We start from the raw sequence: 16,739 nt of genomic DNA, 5'->3' as shown, positions 1-16,739 counted from the left end.
GAGCACCATTCTCACCTGGTTTGAGTCTGTCTTTGAGGTAGGGTACCAGGTTGTACTCCTTCAGCACCAACTCCCAGTCCAAGTCAGGGATGGTGAGGTTGGCCAGAGTACCCAGACACTCCAGAACCCACTCCTCCTCTTCCTCTGCACGGATCTCAGCTGCCAGGTCACCAACATAGTCCTAACAGAGACATACATTCACATCATGGGGCAATAAAAACCTCCAGTGAAACAAAAGACTGCTGCTGCTGCTGCTGCTAACACTACTATCACTGCCAGTAATAATTATACTAATACTAATAACAACAACAATGTTATGTAGCAACAACTTGTGCTAAACCTAATCACAGTCATTGGGCGTCATGTGAGAAGCATTCATATGAACAGATTTGTTAAGGTGCATGTATGAGTGATTTAAGAACATTTGTGACATTCATCAGTTTTCTCCAGAGCTGTTATAGACATCATGAATAGATCATCTCCACCTTTCTTCACAAGGGAGAAACACCTCTTTGACAATTACAATGTCCTAACCTGAATTCATTTGGAATTTAGATATAATACCAAAATGAAAAAAAATTAAATATGCAACTAAATCAAACTTAAATGCAAAATTAACAATCTGTCTACCATAATATCATCATCCTGGCTGTCAGTTTACTGAAAGGTTTTTCAGATTTGATCCATTTTTATGGTCATATTTTGGTGCAGCAACTTCTCTCCTCTGTGTCTCTCTGCAGGTCTCTGGCCAGTATGGTGTTGTGTTGCAGCTGACAGTGTAACATCACCTACTGAAGGTGAGAATATTCTCACCTCTAATATCTCAGCGACTGTCACATGACCGCCTCCCATCATGAAGCGCTTTGCTTTAGAAAGATGTTTTTTAGCATCTAACTTCAGGCCAAACCATTCCCTCTTTATTTCTGTCACAGTGCAGAGCTGCTCTGATTACATGTCATATTTTCTGATTGTTTTGGTCTCCTACTACTGACACTCTGAAATTTGTTATGTCTTTGTCTTCTGATTTCTGAAAGCAGGACTTGAAGCTGTGTCGTGTTTTTACTCTTTGGGAACTTTTTGTGAATGAAACTCACCCACAAACAGAGCAAAACACGGAGCCTTATATGGCAATTTTAGGGGCGTGGATTATGCTAATGATGACATCTCATGAATGTGCACCTCCTCATGAACAGGTGACATTCATCAGACTGAAACGAGCAAGTTCAGGAAGTTAAAAGAAGTTGTTGAATCTGACTTGGAACACCTCACAGAAAAAAGTAAGAGAGTTTAGGATAAAACTACAAAAATGTTTCTTTCTTTTGTATTTGTAACTCACTATGAAGAGTGGTTTGATTGGTCCGTCATGTTGTGAGATGTTTCTGATCATTTTCATCAGAAGGCAATCTTTTATCTTCAGAGCTCTCTTCATGAGCATCTTCAGCCCATTTCCTACAGACAGAGACAAACAGACTCTTGTAAAACAGTAATAATGCTTTTACTCATCATAGATCAGTTAAATAGGGCTACAACATCACTGACAGAGAATGGAAGATCTACTTCTGAAAAAAGTGACAGTGGTCTTGAAGACTTTAGAGACAGCAGGATACTGGGCCCTGTGCAAGAACCAATCGTACAGATTCATTATTAAGCACCACATATGACTACATTGTCTTAGGTACGAACAAAACTTAGACATGGTCCAGACCTGTCCTACAAATCATTAACAGTCTGCCTTTCTCCACATGGCAAGAACACTTGTAACACTTTCAGCCTCAATGTGATTGAATTTAAGTTGAAATATGAAATGGACTAAAATTAGATATACAACTTAAAGCAAAAATCAGTATTTTTTTCATCATGGTTTGATCATTTACTGAGGTTGTTTATAATTGACTATTTTTAGTTGTCATATTTCAGCATGGCTACTTCTACATTTCAGTAGTTATTGGAAACAGCTGCCTCTGTGTCTCAATATTCTCTCCTCTAATATCTCTGACTGTCACATGACCGCCTCTCATATCAGTCATCGAGTACTTTGCTTTAGAAAGATGTTTTTAGCCTCTAACTTTATGTTTCAATTGTTTCAACTCCTCTAATATGACTACTGATGCTGATCATTGACACATTTGTTTGCTGATTTCTGACAGCAGGACTTGAAGCTCCGCTGTGTGAAATTCATCTTTTCACTCTTTGGTAACATTTTAGTGAATGAAATTTGCCCTAAAATGGATCAGAACAGATTGCCTTACATAGCAATTTGAGGGGTAGTGATTATACTACTGATGACATCTCATGAACGTTCACCTCCTCATGAACAGGTGAACTGTGCTGTACTCTCATACAAAGCAGCTCATAAAAATATACCTTCACACATCAGTTGTGCATTCCTCTTGTTAGCAGCCAGGTTGATGCAGATGGAGATGAGCTCAGCTTCAATTTCCTCCTCACCGTGATGATACAGCATTTGCATAAGCTAGACACACACACACACACACACACACACACACACACGCAATTTTACCTCTGTAGTAATATCAAAGTCAGTATAAAAGTGAAAATCAACAGTTCATATTCCTTTAGTTAGTTAAAGTGATTTTCACAGGACATTTTTGTACCTGAGGTATGCAATCAGTGTAAACAAACATGCCCTTGAAGCGGTCGTCAATGCTGATGTGATACAGGATGCGCATGACTACCTGACGGTTGTTCTCATCACCTGCATGACAACAAACACACACAAACATCAGGCGAGATATTCACACTCATCAATGAAAGACCAAAAACTGGCAATTTTTAATGTATTGGAGAAAATAATACAACCATCTACACCTTGCTGACACAACATAAACTGAACATAAATGAGCACCATAAAGGTAGACAGTGTAGATTATTTGTTGGTGTGCATTGTTACCCAACAAGCCGGTCAGTTTAGGCAACAGTCCAACTTCCACCATCTTAGCTCGGAGTCCGGAGTCAAAGGAGAGGTTGAGCAGCAGACGCAGAGTCAGGTTCAGCAGATCTTCATGGTCACAGGGAACCAGGCGAGCCAGTTGTTCTACAGTATCCACCTCCGCCTACAAATCACACACAAACACATTACATCAAACTGATGACTGAAGCTCAGTCAATACAGCAGAAAGATCTGAATAGTATGGATAAAACCAGAAGAAATATTGAGGGTAATGCAATAAATACAAAAAGAAGAAGAAGAAGACATCAGACAAGGCAGAATTCCAATGCAAATACAAATACACAACTGGGACTGAAATGTATTTATTTTCACTGATTGGATCGTTCATTATTTTCTCAGTTACTGGTATGTGATTGTTCCATCTTAACATGTCTCACCATGTCATTCTTGTTCTCCAGGAAGATTGACAGTTTTTTGAGGAATGAAACCACCAGGACCAGCAGCTCCTCGTCATCCCGTTCAAGAACTTTGACCAGCAGACCAACAATGTTTTTATTCCTCATCTTCAGCTCCGTCCTCGTGTCCTCAGCAAGGTTCAACAAGAGGTAAAGAGACACTGGGAGACGGTGAAAGACACAGAGAGGAAGAGATGAGGAACAGGAGGAACAACTTCTGGTAGCATCACTCAACTCGTTCTTTGGTTACAATTTTAAAAAGTCTCCGAATTTTATAAATGTTGATTCATACTTTTCATTACAAATGTGTTTCCTGATCCCTTCAGCTTTTTTGTAATGCATAGGAGTAACGCTTAGGGTGAGACATTACTATGAGTTCTGGTGTTATTGATTGATTGAAATTGAAATAGCTCTATGAGACTTGGAAGGCCAGCCTACCTCTGAGCAGCTGCTCCTGTTTAGCCAGAAGGGCCTGGTATTTCCTCAGAGCCTTGTCCTGGTCTCTTCTTAGAGAGCCATTCTCTGGTGCTGACTCATGTACACAAATGAGTGTTAAGGAACGTATATCGCACACACACAGACAAAATAAATCAGGAGGTACGTCATGCAGATCGAGGGTAGAAACGTAATATAAAACTGGAGAGGAGGGGCGAAATGACAGCAGATGAAAGGATATAAGCCTTGTTCTTCTTGCGTAGCTCCTCACGCCACACGTCATGTCTCTTCAGCTCATGTTCCACCACACTCATACACAACGCACCTATTTTATAGTGGCTCACCACTCCATGAAACTGGGAGAAGCTGGAGAGAAAAGGAGAGGAGATGTGCTCTGTCAGAGACTGAAAAAGAAGAGCAAGAAACTGGAGTGTGTACCACTGTGTGTGTGAGTTACCTGGAGAAGCAGAAGAAGATGTAAATGATGATGGTAGCCAGCTCCACACTCTGTTTCCAGTCCTCCCTTAAAACTCTGGCTAGAGCGCCTAGAGCTGCCTCTACACACACACAGACACACACGATTTTCATATGAGGTGACACGACTAGAGCAGGCACATGTGCAGCAGCCTGTTGCACCAGGAATTACACAAAAACTGGGCTGCACCATACAAGATTGTTACAATGCAAAATTAAGATAAACCTTTATTTACACCTCCCCTGTGCAGGTGTATGTTCATCTTTATTAACTGTTGTCATGGAAGAACATATAAAAATGGAGTGTGGAGAGCCAGAATCATTAGTTTCTTTAGTATTTCCATGGCCGACTAAACATGTGCAACTGAACAAAGTTGTGAATTTAGTGTGACATTTACTAGTTACATCATGGCAGTTCATGTTGACCACAAAATACAACTTACTGCTGCTGGTGCAACAAGCTGCTGGTTTCTTTAGGGTTATTTATCACATTTGACTTGGTTTTAATCAAAGATGCTACTCAAAATTTAGCTTGATGTCAACATCAAATGTTAAATGAAACAGCATGTTTAGATGATTTAGTAATATGGAAAACTTCATCATTTATCAACAGAAAAAATAAAAAAGAGAAGAAGAGATCATAGACATAAAAACACTCCATGAGGACAAAATGTGCGACTTCATTTGTTATCAAGTGATTTAAGGGAGCATGTAAATGTAGGCATGCAGGTGTAAGAAACACTGCTAGATGTCAGTGGTAGAAGGTAAAGTGAAACTCTACCATTGTGTAGCAGCTCCTCCAGGTTATCAGGGTTGCGAGCGAGCTGCAGAATGAGAGCAGAGCCTCTGATCTTCTCTGGGATGCCCTCATAGAGCAACTCGATATACTCATCTACTCTGGTTATACTGGCCTCCTCGTTCAACTACACAGACAAACATTAACACAGAAACACACACTGTTACAGGCTGAGGACTGACTGGGCGTGACACACTATTCCACTGAAATGAAATAAACAAGAGATGTGAAGTTTTTCTGGTTTAGTCTTTCACCAGCCATATTCTAACTAGAAACAAATAAATGTGAATTCATAGCGCTGGTGTTGCAAATCTGATGGTATCACCAACACAGTCACAATAACATATTTGCACAAATTGGGAGTTGTGTTTATGACAGTCAGATATCACTGTGCAACTTTGGTGCACATTTTGGCATGAAATTTAGCATGAATCAGACCAGCACATCAAAAATGCAACAGTGTTCCTGCTTTAGTTGTTGAGGTTCATTTAGAAAATTGTGGGAAAAAGCTCAGATGTGCGCTTGTGTCCAGAGCCGTCGTACTTGTGAGTGTGAACTGTGATAAAGGAACAAAATACATGAACAATCAGGCCAAGTCAGTCAGTGCTGGAAGATGTTACCTCCATTCCTTCAAACGGTGTCAGCTCTCTGGGTTTCACAGTTCTTTTCTCTTTCTTCTCCACTGGTGACACAAAAACACAAACAGCCAACAATAAAAACATTCCTGCATTTCCTTCAAAACTTGAAGCTCTGATTCATTTATTACATGGTTTATAATTCTGTTCATGTTCTGTGCATCTGCACATGAATGTCCACATCGTGTATTCAATATCGTATATGAAACAGGATCTACATGGACTATCAGTGAGTGTGTTTACATGCCATTGCAATATTAGTGTTTTTGAAATGTTTGCAGGCTAGTGAATTGAAGTTTGCCTATGTTTGAAAGTCAGTGATGAGCAACACACATTCCCAATTTTGTACCTTCCATACTGTGATGTTTTGCATTGAACGAGGAATCAGCTGATAGGGATTCCAGCGATGAGTAAAATAATTGAATCAACTGAACAATATTTATTAAGCTTTCACGTAAAGTTTTATGTGTACAAGGTTGACAATCTGGCCTGAGTATGGTGCCAGACTAGATGAATGAATTCTTCATGTGAGCATTGTGATCAAAATGGTGAAACTTTTGATGTTCAGACTCTAGAGCAAGGGTGTAATGATGGTGATAGGACTGACCTTTGCCCTCCACTGGGGATGATTTCCTGTTCTGCAGGTAGTAGAGGAGCTGCTCCACCTGGGGCAAACGGGAAGGAGGGATGAGTTTACACTCCTCCACCACTTTCTTGGCCAAAGCTCCCACATCTGTACTAGGAGAAAGACTTTTCACACGAATACTGGAGAGAGAGAGAGAAGACAAAGAGATAAACAGTCGATTTCATCCAACAGGTTTATATGACCACAGGCTTGCATACCTGAAACAAGAATTAATAAACAGCTTGTTAGTGATTAAACACAGCTTATGAGAGTTCTAACTGTATTTTTTTGGGTGGGGGGGGGTATGACAGGAGTCCATACCATTTCAGCATACCAATCAAATATCAAATAATATGTCTAAATGGATAAGAGTAACACCATGATGATTTCAAGGACTAGCCAGAATAAAAAAATCAAAATTAGGATGAAAATAAATGAAAAGCAGTAGAGAACAAAAGAAAAACAGAGAGACAGAAAGAAGATAATACAAAGAGAAAATAAAAAGTGACCATAAAAAAAGGCCAAGACCAAAAAGAATTGTATCACTCCATTTCAATTCAAGTGGAGGAGGAGGAAGAGATGGAACAATAGACTGAGAGGAAACGGGACAGAATGGAAGTTCAGTGTAGAAAATCACACTCACATTTTTTGTCCCTCCTTGCGTTCCCCCAGCATATGACCGCCACTCTCTCCCAGTATAGATGCTTCCACCTCATAGTGGACCACAAGGGCCTTCTCTGTGGGATGGACATCCAAACTGCCCGCAGTCACTTTGCTTTGGGTAGTAATGGACAAACAGTTAATTAAACGCTAACTCAAAAACATCATATTGGTTCCATAACTTTGTAGATACATATTGAATAACCCTTGTATTATGCTGGATAAGTGACTTCCACAATAAATACGTAGCAGGACGTCAATCATATCTTTCTTATGATTAGAATATGACAGTAGCTAGGGCTGGGCAATACATTTATATTATATTGATATCATGATATGAGACTAGATATCATCTTAGATTTTGGATATGGTAATGTCATGACAGGGCATAAGTGTTGCTTTTTCCTGTTTTTAAAGGCTGCATTACAGTAAAGTGATGTAATTTTTTGAACTTATCAGACTGTTCTAGCTGTTCTATTATTTGCTTTTACCCACGTAGTCATTATATCCACATTACTGATGATTATGTATCATAAACCTCATTGTGTAACTATTTTTACTCAATCTGACTTGATGTTAATTGATCTAATAAAAAACAAGTGATACACAAAGAGGTTTGTGTTTGATGTAGACAATATGTTTTTTTAACTGTCATGTCAGTAAACTGAAAGCATTTAATTTGAATTATTTAATTATACTGTTATTACATATTACTGAATTATTGTTAACATACTATATGCATCCATCAACACAATAACGTTAGAGCTGGGCAGACACGCCCAGTCAGATACATAATGCTACATAAAACTGGACTGGTTAGCTAGCAAATGTCACCAAAAAGCTGCTGGATCATTAGAGAGATGAAGCTAACCCACAGAGTAAACAGCTAAACGGTGAACAAGATCGACATAAGATAGTTAAAGCTAATTAGCGAGGCAGTTTGCCACCGTTTCACAGTAGCTTGCTGGCTACTGTACGATATAGCCCAGATAATCCAGACCCGTGTAATGATGCCAAACCCCATTTAACAATCTGTCGGTTAAAGGTCGCTGAGTTAACCGGAGAAAATATACGTCGGTTGAAAATGAATCAAATATTTTAATGATTTTCTTATGGTCTTGTATTGGATTCGGCACTATGGATATTCGCCACGTACTGGTTCCCACAGATATGATCCCTACTTTGCATTAGTTAGCGCTATCTTCCGTGAATGAACGGTTTTGGGAAGAGATGATTGCCGAGGCAAGCAAATGTGGGTTTATTCTAAACATGTGTCTTATCTGCGGATTACGCATATGCCGAATTGAATAGTGGGTCTTACTAATTTACAGATGGACTGAAGTGATTTTCCATCAGTATGCGTGTTTCCTAACGGGAACGATAACATAAAATTCCCAGAAGTTTGACTTGTAATTGGTGTGAGCTTCTCTCCGTGCAAGTGAACCACACACACCAGAGCTATATACAACGGAACCTCAACAGCAAACACTCCTCACTCTCATCTATGTTTGTTAAAGTCTCTGTATGGATACTAGCTGTATCTTCATCTTAGTATGATGAGGTTAACGCTAGCTGACAACGTTACGTTACCCTTCCTCAAAAACACTGAGCTAACAGCTTAGTTACGTCTCACCGTTTGAGGTAGCGCGCGTCATCCTGCATCTTCCTCGAAGTTAATGTTTCCGATTTTGATTAATTTGTTATGCCGGTCGCATTCAACGAATCCCTGAAATCACGACCACTAAAATCCGTGTGCAGTAATAGCTAACACCGCTCTCAAAACAGCACAGACGGACTACAAACATGGATTCCGTTCCGCCCCGGAAAGCTTCTTCCTGAGTCAGACTCATGGATGCATTACACATCCAGCCGGCAGCATTTCTTCTCATGCTGCATATACATGCCGCCTCAGTTAAAGGGACTGGCAGCACATCGCTAACTAGTATATACCTGAGTTTGCACTAACCCTGGACAAACTATGGACATTTGTACAGCAGGTTGAGAGGCAGCAGCTGCTTGTGGGGCTAAATCCAGAGAGAGACCATCCCAACTCCCACTGCTCTCAAGCTGAGCCAAAACTTCAATATTTTGCAGCAATTAATTGTTATTATTGTTTAAATTACATAACGGACAGAAGTGCGAATTGCGTGACACGCTGTGATCGATAATTTGTTAAATTGCTTTGATCTAAACACATGCATCGACTCTAAAATAAAAAAATCTGTGCCTTGAAAAAATAAAGAGGTCAATGATTCAGAACCCATCTCCACCCTCTTGAAGTCTGTTCAGACTGTCATCTTGATCTGACAGCAAGTCCATTGTGTCTCTTTACAACATAAATTCAACCAAACCCAAACAGGAAACGTTATGTATTTGTGTTACCGATCAAGGGACAAACTATTAGAAATATGGAGAGACTATGGCTATAAACATTTCTATAGCAACTACCAATATTATCTGTGCTCAACTCTAAAACATTTTTTTTTAGTTTAGCTTAAAAATAACTAATGGCACCCCTGATGGCCATGTTTTCTCAATTCTTCTTTCAACCCTACAGGTTTTAGTTATGTGAATGAGTAGAAAATTACCTCTCCTACAACTTTTCAGAGAACTTCATGCCAGGTTCACATCATGAGTGATGGATAGTGATGGTGATCAGCAGTGTTTTCAACACCGACTGACTGGAAGTGTTTCCTTCCTTTAAGCTACAGTTGTATGACAGGCAGATCATGCAGGAATTCAACTGTGCATTTATCAAATAATAAATAAGTCATTTGTGGTTTTAATTATCATGATTGATGGACTTGGCCTATGTGATGTTTGTTTTGCTTTTCAGGCACTTTATTACATTATATTCATATTACATATTATTTTTCAACAATTTGGGTGTATCACAGGTTTCCTACAAACACAATACTCCCAGTCGTACTTGGATGTTGAAGTAAATTGTATTTAAATTCAGTAAATATGACCACTTTCATTTTTAAAATCTACTTGAGAACTTAACAAGTGGGCCAGTAATCTGCTGGTGAGGAGAGTTTATGGATGCCTGTGGTGTCAATCTAAATAAAACTTTCTTTGCATACACACATGAACTCATTTAGGTGATTTTGCACTCGGCACAGTTGAGAAAATCACCAAATCAGTAAACACACTCCCACAGTTAAAACTAAGAAATATTCCGCAGTGTATCTGTGAAGTAGACTGGGTGGTACAGGGATGGATGGATGATGGTTCATCAACACTTCATGGAAAAGTTGGCCTGGCAGATTCAGTTTCTATTGTTACTATTGTACTACGGTGGTGGGACTTGAAAAAACACATTTGCCTGTATTTTGCATGTATGTGTGTATAGAGCCTGTACAACATTTCACAGACAAGATACAGACAGTGAGCACTTTTTAAAGACACCTTTTATTGGAGAGCTATGATTCTGATTTCCAAGCAGTATTTCAGCACAGACTTCCTCACACCATGTGGCTTACATCTAACTGCTTCTATATACAATCAGTATTCAGTGTGTGCCGGTAGATCTTTGCTATTGTGTGTTATTCTGCACATGCTATGTATATGCTTCCTTAACTCTTGTTTGTGTCATGACTGGAACACTGTATGATGGACATCAACTAACCAAGTTCCTCGTTCCCTTTTTATTTTGATCCCACTATCTTCCTCTCCTTCATTACTCGCCACCATTTCTATTCCTTCAGCTCTCGTCTCCTTAACCCGTATTCCGTATCTCCCCTCCTGCTGCTATTCTCATATCATCTCTTTTCCCACTCTCTTTTGTCCACTCTCATTCATCCTCTCTCCTCAGAACTCTCATTTTTTCCTCTTTCCTCCATCTTCTATTCTACCTCCCCTCCCTCGTCGTCATCATCTGCACATGCTGCGAAATCCTTTTCAGGCAGGAGACCATATTGATTGAGAAATGCCTCCACATCCGTCGCAAAGAACTCTTCACTGAAGTGTTTGGTAACAGCCAGGAAATTACCCAGTAGCTCACCAGCCTTGTACACCAGCAGGGCAGGAAGGACCTGGAGAGGTTTGTTTCAACAGGAATCAATATTACTTGTAGGTTGTTTCTGAGGATGATGTACACACAAACAAAAGCACAAACATTCCTATGATTCTTTGTTGCAACACATTATTTCAATAACAATATTGAAATTACATTTTTTTTAATAAAAAGGATTTTTTAAGTCAATGCTAATCTAATTTCAGTAAAGCTATTACAACTGTCAGCCAAATAATTCATTTGTTATCACAGCCTGTAAGTATAAGAGTACAACTGAAAATTCAGCTTCATGTTATAGATATAAACTTTTTGAGGGATTTGAGTTAATAAAATGCATTTAGTTATTGTTTCCATGCTTGTCTAGCTTTCCATTCTAGCATGATGTGGTTTACAATGACAACAGTGGCATATTTACCATTCAATAATCATAGTTTTTAAATGTATTTATGGTTTATTTGATAGGGACATATACAGTGTGCGTAAACAAACTGAGAACACCTATCTGATGCAGCTATTGTTTATAGTGGATGCTAATTTGCGAAAATAAGAGATTTTTTTAAACAATGAGTGCTTGATTTCAGACTGAAAAAGACAAAGGCAGACTTTCGTTGAGTGAACTGTCAACTGTTGGTGGCAGATGTTATGAGATGTAACCAATAAGATAATTACTGTTAACTTAGTGGGAAGGTGGGAAACAAAGTCTTTGACTTTTTATTGTTTTCAGCTGACTCTTTAAAATGAGAACATTGCAAAAGTGTCTTAAATATACATTTCATGGCTACATAGAGGGCATTTTCACTGCAGGAACACAGGAATACACAAAAGGGACTTCCTCTGGTACAATAGTTCCTGGGACTTTTTGGTCAGAAAGGGTAAAACATGTTATCATGCTCAGCACTGTGTAATGATGCAAACATACACATGTGCTCTATTGCTTCTGGTTTTGACAAGGCAAAAAAACTCTCTGGATATCAAGTATCAGTCTCTTTGGTGCTCCATCCTCACTGTTTAGACAAGTGCTGTTCACAGGGTTCAGTGATCATATCTCATAACCTTGCAGTTATTCATAGCACCGCTACTACAAACTCTGCTACAATAACTACCAGATGCTACTGCTAATACTACAGCCTAATGTCTACACAGTGATTATTGTAACTGAATAAATTATTATTATAGCCTATTATTAATAATATTACCTTAAACATTTTCTTTGCTGTTTTAGTTTTGAAACAGTTTACTAACCTCGGAGGAGAAGCGCTCAGCTGCGCCTGTCGCCACAGCATCAATACGACAAAATTTAACGCTGGAGTACTCTGTAGCCAGACAGTCCAGACATGAGTTCAACTGTTCACAGCCTGACAAAAAACACATCATGTATTTTCAAGTATTAGCACAAAGCAAAGGAATGAACCATCCCACTATTACATATTGATATATCTGGAGTCAATCAGACTAAAAATGTAACATGAGACAGTATGACTGAAACACTTGATAAAAACACATGATAAAAAATAATCAAACCTTTGACACCGTTCTCGTAAATGTGGACTACCACCAGGGTCAAACGATGTTCCTTCTCTATGACTTCCAGAAAAGCCTCTCCACTGTCAAGCTCGTAGACCGCGTCAAACTTAGGACCGAAGCTCAGGCGCTCGTGCATTTCCTGCATGCACTGTTTTCTGTAACGTTTCAGGCAACGTTCATCCTCCTCTTGGATCAGCTCATACTCCTGAACACTCATCTAGAGAAGAGGAAATGTCTGTTACAGCTTCAGGTTTTTTTGGTTCAGTGCACTGTTTGAATGTGTACATCTGTGTCTTCCTGTAAATGTTTGTTGCTGTCTCTGTGACTGATTCTCTTCTTTTGTTTTGTGCATGTTTTGACCTACTGTATGTGTTGTGCACTCTTTGTTGTTGTGTTGTTTGTTGTTGTTGTGTGTGTGTCTTTTCTAATCCTCTGATTAACTACAAAATCTGTCAAGTCAAATTCTATGTGTTTGTTTCTATCCACCTTTCTGTTGAGTCTCTCCTTATCATCCTCTCGTGGAGTGGACATCTGTCTGAGCAGCTCTCTCTTATTTGAAGGGACAGTCTGATCCACACTGTCCAACTTAAACCTTCGCCAGTCATTAATGACACCTTTTGGACCTGGAAACAAACACCATACCATGAAGAATCAGTCAGTCTAGATTAGGACTAGATGTTTTAGCAATTCATGTCTACTGCATCTTTCTGGCTTATGCCCAAGCTCCCAGGAACAGCGCCGGGCTGTGAAGCTAATTTGGCATAGCGGCCAAACCGTGTAATTACGTCATGTGATGCTGTTGGGCCCAAAAAGACTTTTTCCCATAGACTTACATTGTGAAAGAGACGTCCGTAAATCAGCGGATAATTTTTTCTGAGCATCACAACCCCTGCCAAATGACTTGTCTCACTATCAGAATTTGATCCGTTCGGTCCAATCACATTTTGAAAGCTTAAAAGAGCCACACAATTGAATTGTTTTATCACCATTCAAGTTAGCCGGAGGGCTAAACCAGAAGTAGTCGACTCGGCCCGTGAAAGTCACTAGTGCGCTTGCTCTATGTGCCCAATGATTGCGGAAGATCTGGGTGATTTTATACACGGAAGTCAAACTTTTTTGGCTTCATGCGCCACTGAGCAACTTTCATAGGAATGAACGGGGCCTCGCCTCTGACACTGTATCCAGTTCTCTATATACATCCATGGTCATGCCCCTGACCTGTGTGATTGGCAGGTAAATCCTCTTCTTCTTGGATGGAGCCAGACATCCTGCTAGCAGCCTGTAATACAGAAAACAAACAAACTGGATAGTCTGAACAGAGTTTTCAGGTCCAGAGTTTTCAGGTGAGGTGATGTGCCTTTTAAAAGCCACGTTACAAATTGATCTCAAGTTTTGCTTTTTTAGTAAAATCAGTGTCAGTTCACCACTTTCTTATTTGATCTAACTGTCCTACGCACCTGTACTACAGGTGTGCATTTTGATTTTTTGCAAATTTGTACCTCAACTGCATATTAATTCCATGTTGTATGTTGCTTTCTTAAAATTGTATGTTGCAGAATTACATTGACTTGTCTTGTTTTGACATCACATTCTCCACATATTTCCAGAGAAAAAATACCCCTTCAAAAATAAAATATTTATTATAGCATCATTTTTTTGGGTGACAAAAATTCTGTCTTCGTGTGGATTAAATGCCAAAATGGGGAGGAAAAGACTAATTCTGATTTATCCATCTTAGTGTGGACATAGCTGTTACTGCAATATTCTACACAAAAACCTGACTCCAACATTGTGTGTGTGTTTACATGTGCATCAGTCCATACTGTTGGACACACTGTTGTCACAACCACTTACTGTGAGCTAGGCTGAAGTTTGCTTATCAGATTACGCTGAGATTACTGGAAGTTTGGCATGTACAGTTGCTTAGGACAGCTTATTGCGTGTGTGTGTGATATGACATAATTTGCTAGCTAAGCCTGTCCTACTGTTTGCTATTTTGTAACCCAAACAAGTTTTATTCTATCGTTGTGATCCTGAATATGCACAATTAAAACCCCGTCTCCCCTAAAGACCACATTGAAAGCTGTTATGCTGATGCAGCTGAGCTGTCAATAACAACAGTTTCCTAATCAACACTGCGTCAGTCATAAAACTGATGATGCTCATTAGTCTGAGGTGACTAATTCCTTCATGTTAGCAAAGCGATACATTTCCTGCGTGGTTGGTTTTAATTAGCAGTTCAGGAAGTGGACTTAAAGGCATACTATGCAGGATTTGTCAGTTGCTATCCATAAACACAACTTTCAAAATCAGCCTCCTCCTCCTGGCTCAACGTCTCTCTCCTCTGCTCTGTGCCTGTATGCATGACGGGAGGAGGAACAGACTTTAGGTTATTCTTTACTCCAGTCGACTATGACTGCTCACTGCCGTTACTGTTGAACATGCAGAACATCGGCCCTGTGTCTGCCATGTTCATAGCTTCCTCTTGTCTATGTTGCCACACACCCACTGTCCAAAGGTTGACACCCAGAAACATCCCAAACACAGTAAAATAATAAGAAAATACATGCAGAGGGCAGAGTCTTTGTAGATACACTGCCACACACTTGCAGTGGGTCCAAAGTGATTATTGAGAGGGATTAGTTTTGTAGGAGTTTATACATTGTTTTTTTTTTTAGGAAAATCCTGCGTAATATGCCTTTCACCTCTGAAGTGCAATAGTTTTATATACTTAATAATAAAGCATATACATACTTAACAAATGGTTTCACAAAAGTAATGATTATGTAAGCACATATAAATGTGAATATAAGAATATATGTCGCCATGTGCTGCTTAGGACAAAATACACATTTCTGGGCAATTGGACAATAATGTGGTGCTGCAGCAATAATACACAGACTATATTTAATTGTGAATTTCTTGCAAACAAAGTGACCACAACTGCCAAATAGTGATAAATATAAAATAAACTCAGTCTCTTACAGAATTATTTTAGTGTGGAGGAACTATACATGTAGGTCAGGAACTCAATTTTGTGAGGAGAGAAAAAAAAAACAGTAACTAAGACACAGATGATAGAGAGCTGAACATAATGTACTAATATCTACATGGTACCTAACTTAAACAGCCAGAAATTCTTACCTTTGAGTCTTAGGTCGAACTGGTGTTTGTCAATTTTAAGGCTGGTCAGTTTCTTATAGTGTATTTGTTTGTTCAATCTTTACTTCTTTGTCTGTTGTATCTATTTGTGATCAATCGAGCTGTTCACTGAGTAGTGTGTCCACATAGAAAGAACTGACAGGAGAGACGGGAACACACATTTAGAAAAGGGTGGGGAGAGAGATGAGAGAATAAGCTTTATCTTCACTGTCATCTTCATCATCACTCAGTGTAATATGTTCTCTAAGATGATTAGGTGTAATACCATGCTCAGTGTTATGGATTAATGATGGCATAGTAGGCACAAGTAGCAATTCTTTTTTACATTTACAACGATCAATTGACAGCTAGAATAAAACAAGCCCAAATATATTGGTCTAATACTGATGGAGTGTGACTTTTAAGATGCTAAAAAGAAAAACTAAATATTGCACAGCCACCAAGTCTACACATAAGGATCTGCCACCTTTAATTTAGCCATTTCTTCAATCACCTTCCTCAAATTCTTCTCCTGAATGTGTGGATGTTTAAATATACAAAGTTAAACTAGGCAGGTGTCGTCAGTTCCGCCCATCCCTTTTCTTTCTGTTCTCATTTATCTAGGTCTGAAACGTGGTCCCAGCCACATCCTCCCTCAGCTCTTCCTGGGGGATCCTGAGCCGTTTCCAGGGCAGATGGTTTCCTCTGTTTTCGATTTTATGTGAGAAACATGTATTTTATAGTAGACAAATATAGTGTATAGATATAGATTCCTGTATAGCATGTTGTAATGTAATACAGTTCAGGTATTCAGATTTTGATATACCATATTTTGAAATTATCTAATTTAAAGACTTAAAATTGTGGTTATTCAGTATGTGATGTATTTCTGAAATGCCTTTTTCTTTCCATTTATTCCAACTGATTTCCAATTTTGGATTTGCTGGCAGCCAAAAGCTTGATAATAATAAAATTTGGTAATTATAGAGCCATAGGCTGTGAAAAGCTGAACCCACTGGCTTGCACTGGATCCAGTTTGAAGTCCAGAGATGCTGCCATGTTTTC

At 39.2% G+C, this 16,739-nt stretch overlaps 2 protein-coding genes and 1 long non-coding RNA gene across 7 annotated transcripts in view; 1 reads left to right on the top strand and 2 right to left on the bottom strand.

Moving 5' to 3' along the window:
- The window catches only part of LOC137193628 (kinesin-associated protein 3-like), a 48,381-nt gene that overhangs the window by 4,244 nt on the left and 27,398 nt on the right, over positions 1 to 16,739 (bottom strand). For 2 of the 3 annotated variants that reach the window (XR_010930863.1, XM_067604884.1), the window contains exons 1-14: positions 8,625 to 9,636; positions 6,975 to 7,106; positions 6,314 to 6,471; positions 5,692 to 5,753; positions 5,057 to 5,198; positions 4,259 to 4,358; positions 4,043 to 4,167; positions 3,805 to 3,903; positions 3,349 to 3,527; positions 2,912 to 3,074; positions 2,616 to 2,716; positions 2,365 to 2,473; positions 1,337 to 1,449; positions 16 to 181 (exon numbers count right to left, since the gene is read on the bottom strand). Coding sequence is in view for 2 of the 3 variants with exons in the window: in XM_067604884.1 (XP_067460985.1) it covers positions 16 to 181; positions 1,337 to 1,449; positions 2,365 to 2,473; positions 2,616 to 2,716; positions 2,912 to 3,074; positions 3,349 to 3,527; positions 3,805 to 3,903; positions 4,043 to 4,167; positions 4,259 to 4,358; positions 5,057 to 5,198; positions 5,692 to 5,753; positions 6,314 to 6,471; positions 6,975 to 7,106; positions 8,625 to 8,653 (1,678 nt within the window). In the remaining variant the exon portion in view is untranslated. Of the gene's footprint in view, positions 1 to 15; positions 182 to 1,336; positions 1,450 to 2,364; positions 2,474 to 2,615; positions 2,717 to 2,911; positions 3,075 to 3,348; positions 3,528 to 3,804; positions 3,904 to 4,042; positions 4,168 to 4,258; positions 4,359 to 5,056; positions 5,199 to 5,691; positions 5,754 to 6,313; positions 6,472 to 6,974; positions 7,107 to 8,624; positions 9,637 to 16,739 lie in introns of those variants that run through there. The other variant, XM_067604885.1, reaches the window with a different exon arrangement.
- Positions 728 to 6,592, top strand: LOC137193632 (uncharacterized). Its single transcript, XR_010930864.1, has 3 exons — positions 728 to 1,277; positions 3,370 to 3,516; positions 6,351 to 6,592. It is a non-coding gene; the product is annotated as an uncharacterized lncRNA (long non-coding RNA).
- Positions 10,387 to 16,739, bottom strand: part of pdca (phosducin a) — a 33,751-nt gene continuing 27,398 nt past the window's right edge. The window contains exons 1-7 of one of the 3 annotated variants that reach the window (XM_067604889.1): positions 16,189 to 16,307; positions 15,678 to 15,830; positions 13,752 to 13,812; positions 13,020 to 13,156; positions 12,531 to 12,750; positions 12,252 to 12,364; positions 10,387 to 11,028 (exon numbers count right to left, since the gene is read on the bottom strand). In XM_067604889.1, coding sequence (XP_067460990.1) covers positions 10,840 to 11,028; positions 12,252 to 12,364; positions 12,531 to 12,750; positions 13,020 to 13,156; positions 13,752 to 13,800 — 708 coding nt within the window. In that variant the 5' untranslated portion in view covers positions 13,801 to 13,812; positions 15,678 to 15,830; positions 16,189 to 16,307 and the 3' untranslated portion in view covers positions 10,387 to 10,839. Of the gene's footprint in view, positions 11,029 to 12,251; positions 12,365 to 12,530; positions 12,751 to 13,019; positions 13,157 to 13,751; positions 13,813 to 15,677; positions 15,831 to 16,188; positions 16,308 to 16,739 lie in introns of those variants that run through there. The other 2 variants (XM_067604887.1, XM_067604888.1) reach the window with 2 other exon arrangements.

The sequence above is a fragment of the Thunnus thynnus genome, chromosome 12 (genome assembly GCF_963924715.1).
Source record: "Thunnus thynnus chromosome 12, fThuThy2.1, whole genome shotgun sequence".
NCBI classification, from domain to species: domain Eukaryota; kingdom Metazoa; phylum Chordata; class Actinopteri; order Scombriformes; family Scombridae; genus Thunnus; species Thunnus thynnus.
This window is presented reverse-complemented; position numbering and strand designations above follow the sequence as displayed.